This window comes from Euprymna scolopes, chromosome 41 (genome assembly GCF_053919585.1).
Source record: "Euprymna scolopes isolate OS-2025 chromosome 41, ASM5391958v1, whole genome shotgun sequence".
Lineage (NCBI taxonomy): Eukaryota > Metazoa > Mollusca > Cephalopoda > Sepiida > Sepiolidae > Euprymna > Euprymna scolopes.
This window is the reverse complement of record NC_136522.1, coordinates 75,626,427-75,647,352: the sequence shown is the minus strand read 5'-3', so window position 1 is coordinate 75,647,352 and position 20,926 is coordinate 75,626,427. Positions and strand designations below refer to the sequence as shown.

General features: G+C 33.8%; 1 protein-coding gene across 1 annotated transcript in view; it reads right to left on the bottom strand.

Annotated features, from left to right (window-relative positions):
- LOC145266635 (uncharacterized) overlaps window positions 1-20,926 on the bottom strand; it is a 471,019-nt gene that overhangs the window by 371,243 nt on the left and 78,850 nt on the right. Inside the window, exons 17-25 of the mRNA XM_080122558.1 lie at window positions 15,773-15,849; window positions 14,301-14,394; window positions 12,913-13,038; window positions 11,204-11,256; window positions 8,885-9,122; window positions 5,524-5,733; window positions 5,118-5,234; window positions 3,327-3,467; window positions 1,402-1,578 (exon numbers count right to left, since the gene is read on the bottom strand). Coding sequence (XP_079978684.1) covers window positions 1,402-1,578; window positions 3,327-3,467; window positions 5,118-5,234; window positions 5,524-5,733; window positions 8,885-9,122; window positions 11,204-11,256; window positions 12,913-13,038; window positions 14,301-14,394; window positions 15,773-15,849 — 1,233 coding nt within the window. The remainder of the gene's footprint in view (window positions 1-1,401; window positions 1,579-3,326; window positions 3,468-5,117; window positions 5,235-5,523; window positions 5,734-8,884; window positions 9,123-11,203; window positions 11,257-12,912; window positions 13,039-14,300; window positions 14,395-15,772; window positions 15,850-20,926) is intronic.

Here is a 20,926-nt window from a genome sequence, read left to right as displayed (position 1 = left end):
GCATGACTACTTTTTGTTCCAAATTTCCAAAAAATTCACAGTGTTTATTGAGAAAGTGTGAATAAACGAACGGACGAACGATTTTGGAGCAATTTTAATTTTGCCCCTATAATGGCCGCTAGAGTGGCAACCAAATGTGTCCCGGAATAATGGCAAAAATTTACTTTCACTATCACTAAGTTGGTGCAAATTAAAAAAAAAAAAATCTAAGTCATGATTATTAAAAAAGGTGCGAAGAACGGACATGCGGGAAAGAATTACTAAAAATAATCCCTTCTTTGTCGGAGGACCAATAAATAAATGAACAATCGCAGTCGGAGGCAACCGGAATATTCCCTTTATATGAATACTGTTGATAAATGTTTACTTCGTTGTAATATATAATAATAAATAAGCAAACAGATCCAAAAAACAGTATTTCAGAATTGTACATGAAAAAAATGCATTTTGTAAGTGCAAAGCAACCATCTGCGCATGCGTGGAGTATTGTTGCCACATCAGCAAGTCTCTCTCTATTAGGGTTCAAAAACAGTTTCACATCTAATAGATCATGCACCATCAACCAACCTCTAACTGTTACACCCCGCCGTAATGCTACATCTTTGGGACTGTTTTACAAGTAATTTAATGGAATGTGCTCTGATGAACTCGTAACACTTGTGCCTCATCGACGTACATACCCCGACTAACTTACTTAAGCAGCGAAGTTGTTGAAAAGATTTATACTCTTATCGCTTCTTCAGCACTTTTGCAGTAGACGAACAGGGCCATTGTAAGAGGGCGATAACTCTAATTTCTTCTTTCTCAAGCAGCACGACAAATATATAACAAACAAGATTTTTTTCGAGCACAAAAATATTTTAAAACCAAAACATTTATTGTATGAAATTTTTCATTATATAATTGTACAAACATTTATTGAAAAGTCTGCGTAAGAACGTATAATTTTAATAAAGCACTTTTTAAAATTAAAGCAACATAGGATTTTTTTTTCCGAAAGAGTTTTTGAATGAAACTAAAATTGTCAATATAGCAAAATATGATTTTATTTTTTGTGGCACCTGTTGAATGGGAAACAAATTTATATATATTGTATATTATAGTTATTTGACCGAAAAGCGTCATCTGGCGATAATTTAGTGAAACATACCACAAAAATTGGCGCCATCCGTGCAATGCAGAATTGCCGCTTCTTCCCTCACACTGCAAACTTTGCAATTCTTTCCTGTTTCCTGCTTTCATAACGGTACTAGCATGTATACGTTTAAAAGGAATAGGAACAGACATTTCGCCGCTCAACTAGTAGCTTTTTTATGATCAAGGGACAACATACGTAACTTTTGGGGGAGGGGTGAATAAGGAGTAAAAGAAGAAGAAAATAATTCAATGTAGTCAACTCACTTGAGGATCGTTGTCGGTTGCAGTTATTTGGTATGTGAACCCAGTTGTGTCTTCTCGGATCGATCTCGTAACAACTGCCGGACATGTTGGCGCAGCCGCATTACGAACCACATTGACAGTGATTTGTATGGTACTAGACAGGGGAATTTGTCCTCGATCCTCACCTTTAACTACAACCTGTAAACGAAGAAAACAATTAAGTAAAACCACTTCTTGCAACAGTTTACGCACTCAAATCAAGCACGGGTAATTATTTTTATGAGATTCGAGAAGGCCAATATAAATTTATTTTCTGGCGCATATTCAGTTTGTTATGGTGTAGCCATGAACATAGCCCTGTATTTTATGCACACTGAGCCTTCCTCATGAAATTCCTTTTATTAATTATTATCTGAATAATAATAATAATCATACATGCACACACACACACACACACACACATATATATATATATAAACACGACTTTAGAATAATGTAAAAAAATTACATCGTCCTGCAGCTCTGGTAGGAAGTAAAGTATAAAATCATTTCAAATATATAATCTATTGTTCTTTGGTTTTCTTTCGCAGGGAGATAAACTTGAATAATGAGAAGATACTAAGACACGAAAGAGAGAGAGGTATGTTATTTGCCTGTGCGCATCACAGACGGAATGTTAATGGACTGTTTTATTATATGTGAACACTCACACCTACATAAAACAATAGAACATATTAACCACTAGACGGTATACTGTCTATATCACAAGGTTGAAGAGAATCGATTAAATAGACACCTTCCACACACATTTGGAAAAATATAAGATCATCTAGTTTTTGGCGATTAATCTAAGTTCGCTAAAGTAAATAATTTCGACTTTATCAATTTTAAAATAGATTGTTTCAAAATAAAATTATATCGTCTCGTCGACTAAACATGTACTATTTTAAATCTATACATTTCAAGGTACTTATACAATATAAGGACTGTGCTATCGTTGGAATTGTTTGGACAGTTTACAGAAAACGTCGGAAGGTGTGAAAATGCTAGTTGTCTTAACCCTGACACAAACAATCATAACAAAAATATTTGTTTGCTATGGTTGGTTTATTATGAAAATCTAAATATCCATTTTAATTTGAACAAAAACACCACGCAAAGCTTAAAAAGAAGAAAAAGGTCATATAAAAATGAGAAAAAACATTGTTTTCTATAAGTTTTGTTGTTATTACAAAATATACATGTTTATTAATGGAACCCACCTCACAATCAATTTTCTTAGTTTCGTAAAACTGTCCAATAATTATAAAAAAAATTATTATTTTCATCTTTTGAATTTTGTTTCACTTAATTAACTTTGTATTGACAAAAATACATTTTTTTATTGGAAAAAAAAAATTGGGCAGCGTTTACGCAAAAAAATAAAAATAAAAATAAAAATAAATAAAAAAAATCACGAAACTTTCCTTCAGCACCTTTCGGAGTTTTCCGTAAGCCGCCTGGACGATTCCGAAAGTATCACGTATATAAACGCTTAAGTATCATTTTCATTAAGCGACAAGTTTTATTCGTTTTAAGACCATTTAGTTTACAAAAAACTTTTCCACATTACAACATACGAAAAACTCGATAATTGTGGAAATTCTAGCTTTACTTATAATTATTTTTTATTATATGCGTTATTTTTCGTATTTTTTGTAATTTTACTAATTTCGCAAGGTACGTAAGTATTTACAATGATTTCACCTGAAATGCGTTGGTTTAAAAGATCACCTATGTAAACAAGCACCCTGTTTTTCTGTATATATATATATATATATATATATATATTTTTTTTTAAAATGGGAAAACAATGAACAGTAAAAAACAAAAACAAACTATACAATTACTCCACCGCTCTCTAGGCAAAAACAACAACAAGAAAAACATAAATAAGAATGTCTTACGGTGTATGTGGTTGGGCTCCTATTCGCCAGCAATTTGCTAATAGCAAGAGCTCCCGTGGCTGAATTTAAATAGAACAAATCGTTTCCAGTATTAGGAGTGACGGAAGCGATACTTAGCGTGACATCACTGTTCTGCGTGCCCTGAAAACATAAAAAAAACAAAGTTTCAAATATGTGTCTTTCTACATCATTATAAAACAATTATAGTGCACGTTAATATAAGACGGGCATAAGGACAACGGAAACGATTCAAGGACAATCTGAAGGTCTCCCTCAAACAGTTTGGTTTGTTTTCTTACTCATGATAAAACTAACTCAAGACAGATGTTCCTGGCGTGCCGCCACTCACAAAGGGGCTACAATTGATAAATCCACACGCAGTGAAGAACGGTAGAGAAAACGCGACATTAGAAAAGACAGAGTAGTCAACATCTCATAGAGAATAATTCCACTGGTATCCAAACATGCGAGTTCGAATCGGTCTAACAAGTCATTTTCGAAACCACAGAACAATTGCACGATCATAGTCATCTTCGCAAGCGATTGACCAACATCATCATCATCATCATCAATATGGGTCAGTAAATAATTTTAATGTTCAATAAAATTTAGTTCGTGTATGTGTTTCGATTTTTCCGTGGTAAACCATAGAGCAAGTTAACTGGATGTTTAACAGTTTGTTTAAATACTTTATGCTACTTTATTTTTTGATTCCAATGATTAATCGATTGACAGTAAAAAGATAAGAAAAAGAACGTATAAGTCACGTGGAAATGAGGAACACACATATACTAGAAGTAGTTACACTTTTATTTTATTACTAAAGCGACTGGCAAGCTAAAAAACTGACCACTCCATTTCTGCATCAATCGATACGGAACGCGTTGATTGGTCGATCTAGGGGGAGCATCGCGCCTTTTCCCGACCACATTTTCAGGATAAATAGCAGCACAAAACTGTTTTTAGTCAGTCGGTCAGCAGTCAGTCAATCTATCAGAGAGAGAGAGAGAGAGAGAGAGAGAGAGAGAGAGAGAGAGAGAGAGAGAGAGTTAGTTGATCAGTCCCCGTCAGCAGTTTCCGTCAGAATTGATCTATAAAATGTCTTTAAAAAAAAAAAAGAAAAACCGGACGAAGGATCGGAGTGTCGAGATCGAAACGGTAAGACCCTCACCCCCAACATTGGAAAACAATGAAAGGGAAATTAAGTTAGAGATCAAAGGAATAACAGAAAAAAAATAGTGCTCATCATTAAAGTTTGTTGATGATAACGTTGGTACACACATTTTGTTTGTTTTTGTGGACTATTTTTTGCCCCCACTTTTCCTTTATTCTTTGAATTATACTCTGATCTGAATTCTTAACTGAAATTGTTTTGAAATATATCGATTGAACTATCAACACGACGATGTGTGCCATTATTTTGCCTTCATCGCTATAATAATGAGAGAGGCTTCTGTTTGCTTGTTTTCTCCCTCTTTCAGAGAGTGACGACAGATCAACCCGTTGAGCGAATTTTCTTTCCAATGACGACGACGTTGTCCGGCACAAGATGATCCATTCGGAGTTGCCGATACGTACAGCGCCTTCTATTTTTCTTAACCAAATGACGTGGAGTCCGATCAAGGAACTGATCTATTGTGTGCGTAATTGTACAGCCAAAGGCGTACTATAACCACTAAGACTTTCTTGTAACGATTGGTCGTTATTTCGCAACGTTTACCATCGACTACACAACGGGTCCCTGCGGATTTTGTTTTGATTTAATAAGGGAAGATTTTAAATAAGACTCACCGGCCGATCCGCGTCCGTGGCCGTAATCGTGATCAATACCGTTCCTGGGGGTGTATTCTCCATAACAGTCAGAAATCGCGATGTTGCCGACAGCTGCGGTGCCTGATCGTTGGCATCCTGTATAAAGAGAACAATAGATAATCTTTTAGTATAATTTATTGGTAAAGGAGGAAAATTGCTGTTTTTATTGGTTTATAATCTCTCCATATAACACATATCATTGGTTAATTTATACCTGGAAGAAGTAGTATTTCTATCTCCTTGCATAAGGTGGCTTTATGCCATGTTTGGATCGTTTTCTATAAAAAAATATACACGGACTTGAAACTATATATTTAGTTAAAGAATATACAATGATTATCAACTCAATTTCTGTTTTTCAAAATCAACAAAATTAGTTCCTTACCAAAACGTTTATGATCACTTGCGCTGACGATTTGGGCACATTTGAAGTTTGTCCATCCTTAGTTGTAACAGTGAAACTATAAAGCTTCTTGGTCTCATAATCAAGTGGCGTGCTTACAGAGATAACACCTGTATTTTCATTGATGACGAAAGGGGAACTATCTCCGGTTAAAATGTACTGGACTGAAGGATTTGAATCCAGATCTACGGCCTACAAAAAAGAAAATAGTGCATAAAAGTAATAAATGCATTCATACAAAAATGTGTTCGACTTTATACACGTTAAAAACTTAATGTCATAGATTTCTCTTCGTAATTTAAGTAGACATTGCAAAAAGATTATCTATGCAAGAAATGACTTTTTTTCCCATTTCTGCAATCTTTCGTTATATATCAGGAAACAAATTGAAAAAAAAACAATAAAAAAAAAACTGCAGGCAGATGATGTGGTAATTTTGCGTGTCTGATGATCCTGAAATCTCTGCAAGTGCAGATTACATTAATGGCCGCCAAATCTAACGGAATATTCTATTTTATCGATTAAATTAGGGGAGGAGGGGTGTGAAAGTAGCAGAAAGCTGCGACCCAATTTCCTTACAAAGCAGTTGACAGTAATGGAAAAATAAAAATTATCTGTGGAATCACTGCAAATAACTGGAAATATAAAACAGAAATGGAGGGAAATATTTACACACACACACACACACCTATATATATATATATATATATATATATATATATATATATATATATATATATATAGATAGATAGATGAGTGAGAGAAAAAGAGAAATTGAATGCCTACCACACATTTTCCTCTTCGTGCAGGTATTTGTCAGGACAAAATGGCATAAGGATACTTCCCCTAACAAGAAAGCGTTGACTAAATACTCAAAATAACATAGTATTCGAAGCCAGAATAAACTCCTTCGGTATAGCTACCACACGCTTCTTTATATGAGGACTGGTGCACCTTCCCCAAATGATATTCCCTATCGTAACAACACTAAACTAAATACTCTACCAAATTATATGAATTCTTGTGCTGAAATCCAGTGAGAACAAGAGACCAAAAGAAAGATATACTATGACGTAGTTAACACGTCCAAAAATGAGAGAAAAATAAATATTCCTAATTTTTTTATTAACTCAACGTTTGAAAGATAAAAGAGAACTGTAATGGCGTATTCGAATATCTATGCATTTCACACAGAGATCAAACGTTAGCTCCAAGAAGGCTGCTCTTGATTTTTGAGAAATATCGCTGAAATTTAAACATTTATTACTTTTAATTTATTTTACGTACACATGTATACTATTTGCTGTTGTTCTCTTTATAAGGTTAATACGTTAAGACAATTTTATGTTCGTACTGCGTTACCGCTATCTATCCGTTGCTAAAAAATGTAATCGGCGAAGATGCAATGCAAAAAAGTATTTTCTTGAATTTCATCTAGCATCACATGGAATACAGAGTGACTGCGATGTTGAGGTGAGGGCAATTATTCTTAGTCAAATAGATAATATAAAGGATAGACAACGATCCTTTTTAATAGCCTTGTGCCTTATTTGTTATATTATAATGTATATAAGAGAGAGAAAAGAAAAGAAAACTATAAATTAAAATTTACAATTAAATTTATTATTCGACAGAATACTCCTGCAAACAATGTTCCGAGTCCCTATTCTGTGGAGTTTCAAATAATGCTGTTCTTGCTATTCTTCTCATCAGAGGACAGAAAGAAATCAGCAAATTATATTTGTAGCAGAGCTAGAATTTGTTGGTTGAGGCATTAGATGAAACTACAATTTATGGAAGTCATAAATTGCAAAATATTCATGTCCGTTAAGAAACGTGTGAAGAAATGCGGAAAAAAAAATGTGGGAATTGATTTCACCAGGCACGAAAAATTAAAATACAAAAATTAAAAATGTTTAAGACCATTTTCAAAATTTGAGGAGAGAAAATATGCCCTGATTGGCGTCAAGCAAAGTTAAAGTACTTGTGAGTTTAAATTAATTACAAAAATAGAATTTCCATTAAAGAAGGGGAGGTTAAAGGATAGTCTTAGGGAAAAGTTAGAGACAGTGATAAGAAGGGAGGGGTAATATAAAGATATAGAAGGGTAGGTATAAATGCACTAAGTGGAAGAAAAGAATTTTTCGATAAGAGTTAAATTTCCGTTATTTTAGATTTAGAATACATATCCTGATCCATCCAGCATCTTAGTTCATAAAAAATAACATTACCATTAAGAAATATTCATCATAAACGATAACTTACTAAAATTTATGCCCCGCGAAAAGACAAAAATAAAACATTACACATCGAAAACCTCCTTACTATTTAAAAAAAGAACAATATGGAATCACTCCTATACAAAGGGGCTTATTTTATTAACGTTTTTGTGAATATTATTCCTTACTTTTGTTTATATCTTATTATATCTTATCGAAAATTTATGTAATAATCAATGTTTCATACTCTTTTAAACCTCACTTATAGATAATTTTTCCCTTATAAAAATTCTACCCAAGCCTAAAATCAAAAATGTAATTGTTATTTTTCCTCCTTTCACCATTCGACAAAATTAAACATTATTATACAATAGTTTAATTGTATCACCTAAACATTATATCATTATATTATACCTATTGAAAATATTAATCATATACACAAAAACAGAATTTAACTCCACTTTAATTTTTTTCTTTTTATTATTATTTTTCTTTTTCTAATTAATTTCTAGATTCACGAGCTATAATCTCTTCAAAAACGCTGGTGTCTTTTCAATCTTAACTATTTGTGCTGACTAGGAGACGATATCTAAAAATATTTTTTTCTCAATATTTTATTTGTAAATATTAAGTGAATAAACGGATATCGTTTCCGAAACGATCGTACACATAATTTGATTTTGTTATGTTTCTCCTTATAAAGCGTATTAATAATTTCACAATTTTTAATCTTTCACCATCTCTATTAATATAGCTCTATAACTACACCTATGGAGCTAATCATATATCTGCAATACTCCGAGCACAGCACCTTTAAAATAGTAACACATTTAACTGAGGCTTTGCTCTTTTAGACTTGGACTATTACTCTCTCTTTCCCTCTCTCCATATATATATATATAATATTATAGAAAATAAACAATTCAAAGTGTAGTATAAAAATACATATATATTTACAATATTTATTTCAAAATATTGTACGGATTCAACTTCTTAGTCACTGTTTGGAATAGTTAACGAGTAGATTGTATATAGAAGAAGCACCGTAAGATAAAAATTATTTACAATAAGCCGACAAAGAAATCGCGGACAATTTGCAAAGTCGAGATTTAGCAAGAACTGACCTTCACTGTTAGAACATCCCTTGATCCGGATTGATTTTCCAAAATAGATGCTTCATAACGGCCTTCCAAAAAGGTGGGGACTTCATCGGCTACATCTTCAACAATAACCGTCACGCCGGCTGTTGCGGTATTTCTGGCGTTATCTGTGGCAGTCACTGTAAACTGGTACTCCTTTTGCGCTTCATAATTCAGAGGGATCCTGTTTTGGATGACACCGCTCCTGTCGTTGATCGAAAATCTGCAATAAATGAAGACTAATCATGAAACAGCATTTTGTTAAATAGTAAATGGTACAGCCGCTAGTACGTATCTGGTAGTTTGTGTTTGCAAGGCAACGTTTACGCGTGTATAGGAAATCGAGGCCATGAGAGAGGTCCGCGTATGTTCACTATCTACTTTTGGTAGAAACGGACGTAACGTCATATGATCGAGGAGAGAGTGAGCGAGAGAAATTATTCATTCAGAAGCTTTGAGCGGACAGCACGTGTAAATAAATGACTTAAGGATCGGCTATATGTTAAGGCGTTATGGCCTCAAATGTATTAGACGCGAATGTCCCTCTTTCGCCGCTAGCAGAAAAGAAAGCGATGCCAACAGTATAATAAATGATCCTTCTCCAAATTCAAAATATTATCTTTTCATTTGTGAGACTATAATTCAAATATATACAGCATAATCATGTTGACATGCGTTCTCGTTAGATCATCGAAGGTAAGCAAACTTGAGCTTGATCATTATTAGATAGGTGACTATTTGATAATACCAGGTGCCGTATGTAGGAGGATGTCGAAACGTCCCTGCAAGAACTACAAAAACTTAACGTTGTCATCCCCTCTGATCAGGATATACATGCGACTGAGTGTTGGATAATCCAGATTACCGGGGAGTGACGTAAAACAAAAGTCGGGCACAAGTCTGGATGCAAGGCCCAGGAAATGACGTCAAAGAGTGGTCACATTCTAGGACTTAAAATCCCTTGTCAGCGAGTTTGACCACAGTTTTTGAAATAATACATGTTAGAATGTTAACGTCATCTGGGCCAAATACAATGCGATGCCGAGGGATAGAGAGGGAAGTCGCGAGACACGATACGCGTGCTAAGCAAAACATTTTCCTCTGCATACCATCGACCCCGTCACACAAGCCATTAAACTTACAAAACTGTTATTCGTAAACAGAAAGGTTATATTTACAAATAAACGACATATTTTTAAAACGAACTGTGTGTGTTTTTATTATAGTCAACGAATGTCTAAATCGAGTAATGACAAAGATTGATTTTTTTAGGAATTAAATAGACTTAAAACACATTTTACGATCGGCCAGCAGCGAAATATAACATAAGAACCGCTTGTAAGCTTTATATTCCCATGAAACTTCCCCCTGCGGGGGAAGTCGATGAAACCTGCCTAGAAAAAATGCCGCTGGCCTTGATTTTTTAGTTATCATTCAAAGCACGAATGCACCCCGCATGGAAACGATTGTACACAAACATCGAATATAAACTGCTAAATTAAATCATACCTCGTTTCTCGCGTTTCTCCTGTACTTCGTGTCTCGCGTTTCTCCTGTAACTTAGACATTTGTCTAAGTTACAGGAGAAACGCAAGATATGATTTAATTTAGCAGTTTATATTCGATGTTTGTTTACGTTTTAATATGTATTAACATTGAGAGGTTAACAGAAAAAAAACATCATTATCATTTATGGGACCCTAATCTAGGCTGCATTATGTGTAATGTAGGCACAGCTTGTGGAGTTTATCATTTAAGGAATGTACCCCTGAATCCGTCCCTTACGGCTAAACGAAAGAAAACGCTTAATAAATAAATATTCATATTATTGGGATTTATCGGACTACTGCTCTCATCTTGTGTGATTTTCACAACGCTTCGGTCGATGTAATCTCCGACCTTTTTCATGTGTATCTTATCGAACTCGGTAATATGGACAGAATATTGAGCGGAATCCTTTATTTACTTAACGAGGGTAGCATGCTCTTGTTCCGTCAGCCATGACTTGATAGAGGTCCTAATTATTCGCAATTATATTTTCAGGCTACCCACACTGAGGATTGAACTTTCACTTTTTGCAATTGATTTTCCAAGAACTCTAACCACTGCGCCACGGGTCCTTGTGAAAAAATGTGAAAATCACAACCAAGATAAGGACAGTATTCCGATGAATCCAAATAATATGAATAGCCAATCCTCATCTCCAAAATTCTGAAACGCTATGCATATTGTTTTTATCTTTCCTGGAACGTGTACTCTTCTAGTAATTTATAAATAAACAGATAGAAAAAGTCAATCACTTACTGTGCAGTTGATAACGAATATGTAATCTGGTCGTTCAAATCAGCGTCAGTTGCCTGTAGGGAAATATCAACGAATACAAGATGAATAAGAAAAGCAGCCGTCCAAAGACACACATATGTACACACACATTCATAAACACATCACACAGACACAGACACACACACACACACACATACATATATATATATATGTTAATGATGAGACGATTAAACTACTTTTCTCGATTAAAGTACAATTCCTGATTCTGTTCTTAATTCCCGATTCTGAAACAGTTACCGATTCGGATTCCGATTCTTTTAAAATCTATAAATATTTAGCTATTGAGTTGTTACACACACACACACACACACACACACACACACACACACACACACACACACACACATATATATATAGCGTGTCAGGAAGCGATGAAAAGAAATCAAATAAAGTGCCCATTGCGAATGTGAGAGCCGAAAATACAAATATTTATTAAAAAAAACTGTATATACATAATCCAAAGGCGAACAAGTGGTTTCACTGTATTGAACCAGCCATTATATATATATATATATATATATATATATATATATATATATATATATATATATATATATATATATATATATACCCGAAAAATGAGTTAAGTCACAGATTAATTAATCTTGTGGTTTACAGTCTTATAAGATATTGTTGAGAGAAAATATTTTTTATCTAAGACAATTCCAGACGAATAAAATAGCTCAGTAAACAAGATAAATCTAATTAAAAATTGTAGTATTCATAGTTAAATTCTGTAAAGTAAAAGTATAGCATATTTAGACAAAAATCGTTGTTTGAAACAAAGAATACAATAAAATTTGAGTTCGTTCCCTAATTCATGGATTTTCAATGCATGGCTCATATCTTCAGAGGAAATATATTTAATAGAATAATCATTATGAATAACCATAAATCTTGCTATTTAGCACATATATAGAAAATTAGAGTAAAAAATATTGTTTAAAAGAACATAAATATGGATATCAATTTAAGATAATACAACGTGAGAATTGGATTATTCAAGAAAAGGATATGCATTCTGAAATCCACGATTCCAATAGTGTCCCGGGAATAGTGATTAAGATTAGATTTATATAATCCATACTGGTTAATAATTCCAATATCGAAGATATTGTCCAAAATTGTAAAATCCAACTTACGGAAAAAGTGTCAAAATCCTTGGCTACAGTCGAAGTTTTTGTGTCTAAAAATTGCATATTTTTTACTTTTCAGTATTTAACTATAAATCTTACAATTTATACACACACACGCGCTCGCGCGCACACACACACACACACAAACACATATATTGTAATATATACAGTTATCTATATATATGTTGTTATGTATATATATGTGTTTATTTTCGTATTACTAAAAAACAGATGTAATATGTACATATATTTTCGTAAACATAAGAATAGACTTGTGATTTTAATTGTTCGTGTAGTTCAAGATATACTATTTATCAATTTATTATTATTTTTATTATTTTTTCATAGTTTTTTCTTTTTTATTAATTATCCGAGTAAAAATTATCTTTATTTTTCTTTCACAAATATATCTCTATTACGAATTGATGAATTGAGTCTTCATGACGCAGTAGTTTCGGATGAGGCATCTCAATTCTTTTACTTCGTCATTGGCCAACAAAATAAAAAAAAATAAATCAGCTAAAAGTGCATTACCGTTACAGATCCGATGGACACAGTGTTGGTTCCCTCACGAACTCGGAAGACAAAAGCAGCCTGAGAAAATTTTGGTTTGTTATCATTTACATCGATAACATTGACTGTGAGAAGAGTCGTAGTAGTCTGAAAACAAATAAAAATTTGAATTCAATTAAAATCAAGGGAATCACGTCAGATTAATAACTGCCTGTCGCTGACGTAACTGCCGGGATACATACCTCTCAGACGACTTCTAATTGAAAATTCCATTTTACTTAATTCTTAACTTACATAAGGATCTCTGCTTCTAACTTTATTTTTACGCAGCTACATCTACATAACAATACACTACGGCATTTTAGGCTCATGTGTACGTTATCACCTTTCACACACATGTAAAAATAACACACCATTATCCTTGCTGTCGCCTTATATTATTGTTCCATTTCTCTATGGATAATAATACGCTTATTTCATGATCTTACGTGCATTATCACTTATTACCAACATTTAAAATAACATAAGATTATCTTTGCTTATCTTTGCTGTTATTATTATTATTATCATGAGCATTTCAGCCCAGCATTGCCCGAGTGTCTGGAGGTGTATGTTGAGCAAAAAAAAAAAAGAAAAAAAAAGCGGTCAATTTTTAAAACTTTGACCCCTATTATGCCCCTTTAACATTTATTGTTTTGAGCTCAAATCAAGTTATTAAGTTAGATCCATGTCTAAGGAACATATATCTAAAATTGCAAGTGTTTAGACCCAAAATTGTCGGAGGAGTTTGGTAGAGTTCTCAAAAATCTTTGAACTTTGAGCCTTTAACAGCCAAATTTCTGGCCGAAAACGGATTAAAAAGATTTTCTCAAATCTCAGTACCCTGTATATCAAATTTCGAGTCTGTAGACTTAAAATTGACAGAATTATTGCGTAGGGAAATGTACACAGACACGCACACAGACAGACAGACACGTTCACTTTTATAGATATAGAGATTGTTCCCTTTTTATATAAAATACTACCATAAGGCATTTCATGCTCGTAGTAGTTGGAAGTAATTCACGGAACGTCTAATTTCAGCATGAGATGCAAAAATTATAAATAACGGTGATTAATCTGATGTCGCTAAGGTAAAATTTTCTTACTTATCTATTTCCAAATAAATTGCATCAGATATTATCTAAATATTAATACAATAATTCAGAAGTTAGAAGTCATTTATGAAAAGTTTATCTCAGTATAAGATCGAATGAAACCGAATACATGAGCTTGCCCGCCCGCCGTGAGTGGTGATTAATTTGATGTCGATAAAGCAAACAATTCCGACTCAAGCCATTTTAAAATGAATAGTTTCAATTAGTATCTGAATATTAATAGGACTACAATAATTTGAAACGATAACTTACCTGTGTTGTAATAACTTTGTTAAATGCCACAATCGTAAGTTTGTACTGAGCTTGAGTTTCTCTATCCAACGTTTTTGCTGTTGTGATTTGTCCACTAAAAGAAACAAAAATAAAACAAAACAGAACGATTTATTAATTTTATTTATTGTGCACTATTATCTTAATCTTTTCAGTTGTTTCACGACGTTTTGTCCAACTATTCCCCTGGTCTTCAAAATTTATAAATAATACTCATCTCAATAATGAATTCCAATTAAATAATACAAAACAGAACGAGTTGTTAATATGAAATTTCATAAAACATACCAGAAAGCTGTGCATAATACTAAGTTAATTTCATGATTGTACGCACGTTATACTAGTTGTACTAGTTAATTTCATGATTGTACGCACGTTATCACCCTTCAATTATTTTAAAAGGGTTGCTCGATCGCTGAAGATTAATTTTCATCTGAAGTTGCTGTTGTGTGGAAAATGAAGCTCGAATTAAATTACACTTTTTATTATTCAAGCTTAAACTGTTGGTGCGATCTATTATTTGGATAAGGGTGGCAGGGTTTTACCAATCTGTCTTCTGTTCTTTTTTTTTGCTGCTGTTGTTGGCCCACTCCTCTGAATTGTCGATGAAGTTGTAAAAACATATTTATAAATACATTAAAAAATATTTTGAGGGGATATTTCGGACTACTATTGTCATCTTGATTATTATTTTCACAACATTTCGGTCAATGTAACCTTCAATCTTTTTTAGGTTTATCCGTCAAACAGAACAATCTTTCTATTATACTCTAGAATCTGCAAGAATTTTGGCGTTATGGATAAAATACTTGATAAATTCAGTTATAAAGTAACATTTGTCTGTACGTTGAGTGTTCAATGAACATGAGTTTGAAATACATATTCTAGTTTGGAATAATAGCTAACGGTATATATATATATATATATATATATATATATATATATATATATATAAACTCTAAATAAGTATATATATATGTATATATTTACATCAAATGACAGTTATGTTTGGATCATACGAAGACTATTTGAGAACAATCGGCTGTATAATTACTGAACATAAGAATTAAAATAAATAGGGAGTCTGTAAGTGGTCATAATTTCTGTAGAATCTCAAGTGGTTTATTTTCTCAGCATGTGCCTTTGTTTTTAAGAAACAAATACTTTTAGAAAAAATTCTGAGTCGCCAAACACCAATCTCGATGTTTGCTATCATCTATCAGTCGATGGTGACGCACTTGATTTGCATCATTGCTGAACATACGCTGCATCGCAATGCATGTTCATGCTGGTAGAATAAGTTTATCTCCTTTGTAGCAGACTTAGACGTTTTGTCGTATGTACTTATATACTTATGCACTTATTCCAATTCATGTTGTCTAACAGTGTCAGGCTAATGAGGTTTGGACGTTTGAAGCTAAAGGGGATTTAAAATTAAAGAATACGCAACTTACTTATCATTTATATTGAAATCAGTAACAGATCCCGCAAAGCGATAACCAACTTGAGTATTTGCTACATTCGTTAATTTCTGTAAAAAAAGAAAATGAAAACAATTATCTTTACAAAGTTATTCGCAGGCAGGTAAATACTGATCATCATAATTTGCAAAATAATATAAAAATTGATGAATTAATGAATAATTGATTTAAGACTATAAAGACATACACACATTCGGAATTGTAAATCAGGGGTCTCTTAAAATTAATTCAATTTTCAAAATGTATTAGAACCTACAAACACCGTAATAACATAAGGCAGTGTTATAGTTTCATTAAAAAATTGTCCAAATTCTTGCTCAGGTGAGTGAATGCTCTTCTTTATTTAAGTACACGCTTTTTATTCTTTTAATCTCTTGCCTCAGTTAAATTTATTTCAGGAATTATCACTGCAGGGTGTCACAATTAACACCAGTTGATAGATTCGAACCCGGCGATAGACGCGATCCCTGGCTTAATTAGAGGGATCTAATTCACTCGGCTACCGTTAACCGCGAGAAATGCTGTTTTTTTTTTTTTTTTTTTTTTTTTACACATTGATCACCACTTATCAAGGCCCGGAAGCCACTCAGGGATAAGGGTTATTGCAAGTACATTACGTTAGTGAGGAGATTTGCTGATATGTTTACTTAAGGGGGCGGTTCATTAGGAATTTGTTAACATTGGACTTGAAGACAACCAAGTTGTAGTCCGGAGGGAAGCAGGCAGACGGAACAGAGTTCCACAGGCGTGCAGTTCTAAGAAAGAAGCTTTGTTCATGGAATCTGCGTTTTGATTTAGGCACAGATATAGAGTGGGGGAAATTTTTCACAGTGGATTCAGCTAGACGGGTGTTTTTCGTGAAAGATTGGCGAGGGGGGACCAGAGATTGGAGTTCAGACGAGCACCTGCCATGGAAATAACGATAAAACAAGGACAGGCTCGCAACGTCTCTTCTGTGGGAGAGAGGTTGCAGGGTAGAGAAAAGGGCATCCCCCACTAAGCCACGAAGTCTATTTTGTACTCTGTCAAGGCAGGATAGGCTGTTTTTAGCAGCTCCTGCCCAGATATGGCAACAGTATTCCATCCTTGGACGTACTTGGCTTTTATATAGATAGAGAATTGCATCCGTAGTGAGATATCTTCTGGAGCGGTAGAAGGATCCCACCATCTTTCCAGCGACCTTGGCAACAGACTTGATGTACGTGTTCCATTTCAGATCAGGAGTAAAGGTCAAACCCAGAAGCTTGTTGAATGCTGTTGAATTTTAATCATTCTTTTAAATTTCTTTTATATATATATATATATATATATATATATATATATATATATATATATATATATATAATCAAGCAAACATTATTAAATGCAACGGAGATACTTTGATTTATGATTCTTTTTATATTTTTTTGATTTTCCATATAATCTTTTTTATATCAAAATCGAAAATATTAATGAAGGTTCCATAGTTATTACTGTCGCGAGCGCTCTCAGTTTGTCCATGAATCATCTTCAGGTGTCGAGGAAGTAAAAGTAAGAAGGAGCGAAAATAGAAATTTAAAAGTGAAAAGTTGGTTGGCTGGTTGTTTTTGTTTTACGGCATATCAACCCTTTTCGGGTTATTTAATGCCGAATCCAAAGATTTTGAAGAAAAACATTTTTTAATAGAATATATTTGTTGTTTTCACGTCGGTTTCTATTATTCCATAGTTGGGACCCTAACAGGTACTACCACTCCGGGTCAGAGTGGACCTGGGAGCAATGGTAATTAAAGGGTGGCTCCACACTCCCCAAAGCCCACAAGCTGGGGCCTCACCACTGGACATAGTTTAAGGTCATATCCAGGACACCCATTGAGGGACTTTTACCCTCTGCAGGGGGGCAGTCGGCGTACTCTAATGCCCCACCGACAGGGCCAAAAGTGAAAAGTAAAATATACATTAAACCGCGTTAGGTGATGGTAAGTTAAAATATATAAAGTCGACAAGAAGTCGATTAAAATATAGGTCGATTAAAAATTAGAGAATTAAAATCAACAAGTTCGTGGGCACTATTGGGAAAGTCCATTCATTATGCGCTACACAAGACATTTTAACATGTTGCTGCTTTTCTCTTATAGTAGGGTTATGAGTTCTAATGTATGACGTTTTAAGAATTATTAATTTTTTAAGATTATTTTATCGTTGTTATATTTTTGTGTTGTCGACGAGGATTTTTCTAAGATTTGAGAGGGGATAGTTGTGTTCTTTTATTAAATGTTTATATATAACGCTAGTATTGTTTAGATGTATGATGATTTACCGGGACAACGTTGCTGTGCCAGTGGGGCTTTCTCAAGGCTAAGGAAGAGAGTAGTTGAGAACCGTGACCTTCTGACAAAGACCAAAATCATGGTATATAAAGCTGTCTTGCTGCCCACTCTTCTCTATGGATCGGAGACCTGGACCACATACAGGAGGCACGTAAAAACCCTGGAGACGTACCACCAAAGATGCCTCCGAAAAATCCTCAGAATTAGTTGGAAGGACCGACGCACCAACACTAGCGTCCTGAGTGAGGCTTACATTCCCACTATCACCGCTACTGTTGCTCAACGCCAGCTCAGATGGACTGGTCATGTTGTCCGAATGCCGGATCTCCGCCTCCCAAAACAGATTTTCTACTCTCAGCTTGTTGAGGGAAAGCGTGCCCAGGGTGGCCAAAAGATGAGGTATAAGGACAACATCAAAGCAAATCTAAAGCGGTTTCACATAGACCTTGAGACATGGGAGGACGTGGCTGGGAGCAGGTTGGCATGGAGGAGCGCTGTCCACGAAGGTGCTGCGCTTTATAGTAGTTACCTAAATCAAGCTGCTGAGGATAAACGCAAGCACAGAAAGGACAGATTATCAACCAGACACACCCAACCCCACTACCTTTATCTGCCCAAGTTGCACAAGACAAATTGGGTCTAAGATTGGGCTCTATGCTCACCTGAGAACCCACAGAAGCCACAACGGAGGACAGTCTTACTCGGACACGAGTGACCGCCGATGATGATGATGATGATGCCCAATGTATGTATTATTCTTATATTTATTTTCGGAGTTACATTCTCCTAGAAAGCATTTAAATTTATACACTACATTGGTTTGTTCCAACGTTTTTATAGCCGGTGATGAGTTGTTTCTAACCACGAGGTTTTGCGTTCTAAACTTCTTGTAGTAAATAATAAATTTAATTTTAGAGTTGCTATCAATAGGCATCAAATGTCTACAAACGATATTTTTAATTGCATTTTCTTCGATTCTGAAGTTAGGTGTAATTTGATTCTGGTAAAATATATTAATGGAGTTTGCATTAAGGTGCTGACTAATATTATCATTAGGGTTTTCAAGGGATTGTAGCATTCGTTTTATTTATTCATCAGTAATGTAATTCGGATAAGTGTTAATTGGTACTTTTTTAATGTGTTTTATTTCAGTGAGTTATGCCTTTTTTGTGGTTGATATAATTTTAGCGTGATTTAATACACTTTTAATTAGGGCTATTTTGTATCTTTGTGGGTACTCACTCTTAAAGTTAAGGAAGCTTGGATTCATGCTTGTTGGTTTTTTATAAACAGAGGTGTTGACGTATCAATAAGGACGCCAAGAAATGAAATTGCAGTATTATTATTATTATTATTATTATTATTATTATTATTATTATTATTATTATTATTATTATTTATTTATTTATTTATTTATTTATTTATTGATTTATTTATTTTATTTTATTTTTTTATTTTTTTAATTTTTTTTTTTATTTTTTTTAACTTTACTGTGAACTTAAGGATTGAGATTTTTTTTTAAAAAAGAGGTCCTGCAGATGGTGGAGTGAAAGAAGGAAGAAATCAATTTTTCAATATTTTTCCATGAATTTTTGTTCATTTTAACTGAAAATTTCTATTTTGCAGATCATTATTATTATTATAGCATATAATAATAAGTGGAAAAATTAATCCTAAAAATGGTAGGACCGCATCTTGGAGAGGATATAAAATACCGAATCGCAGGATTAAGGCTTACAAGCAAATTTTTGATATTTTAAGAAAACAAAAATGAAAACATCTTTTTCTGTAGTGAAGCGAATTGGTCAAAGGTTCGAAGTCGAATGCTTGGTAAAGGGAAATCTGGATCTGGATCAATTTGAAGGATAACCACAGGCTTAAATTAACTGTTTTGAAAGATTGAAAGAAAACTTATGTTGATCATAGCAAAGAATTCAAAACAAGGGCTGGAAATTCTCTTTATAGATATACAATATCTAGATGAATGAAAGAAATGGGATTTTCTTCTAAAAGGTGTGCAAAGAAGCCATTTTTTTTATCTTAGAAGAACATTAATGATAGAAATTTTTCTCGTATTATGGCAAGAAAGATACAGACTGGTTAAGAAATGTTTTCTGGTCAGATGAATCAAGATTTTGTCTTGTTATTGATGCTCCCGAGTCTCCCAAATGGTGCAATCGAAGAACTTGAGAAAGATTTTCACCAAGTTGCATAAAAACGACAGTTAAACATGGAAATGGAGGGATAATGATATGGGGAACTTTTACTGCAGCAGGAGTTGGGGAACTTATTAGATGTGAGAAGTCAATCAATGCAAAGGAATACATTCGAATATTAGAAACAGGACTGTTACCAGTATTCAGAAGCTGGGAATATCTCAGAACATTATTTTTCAACATGATAACGCCTCTGTACACACTGCTAAAGTCACAAAAATGTTTTTCTGATAATTCAATTATGTGATATTTTGGCCAAGTCAAAGACTCGATTTAAACCCAATCGAGAATATTTGGTCCATAATATCTCGTGCATTAGATGGAAGAACCTTTTCGAACAATGGCAAACTTTGGGAAGCTGTGCAAAGCGAATGGAATAGCATCTCCTCTTCACAGTGTTCCACTTTGGTTGAGAGCATATCTTAAAGGATTGATCTTTTAAAAGAGAATGCGATTCCATCCTAAGCATTTATTAAAGTTAATGTCTTGTTATGTGTTATTAGCCTCGTTTAAGCTTCCTTGTTCAATTGTTCCTTGTTCAATATAGATTTTAGTGCAATAAAATGTATAAAATTTGTTTTGCCCATTTTTATTTTTGCTCAC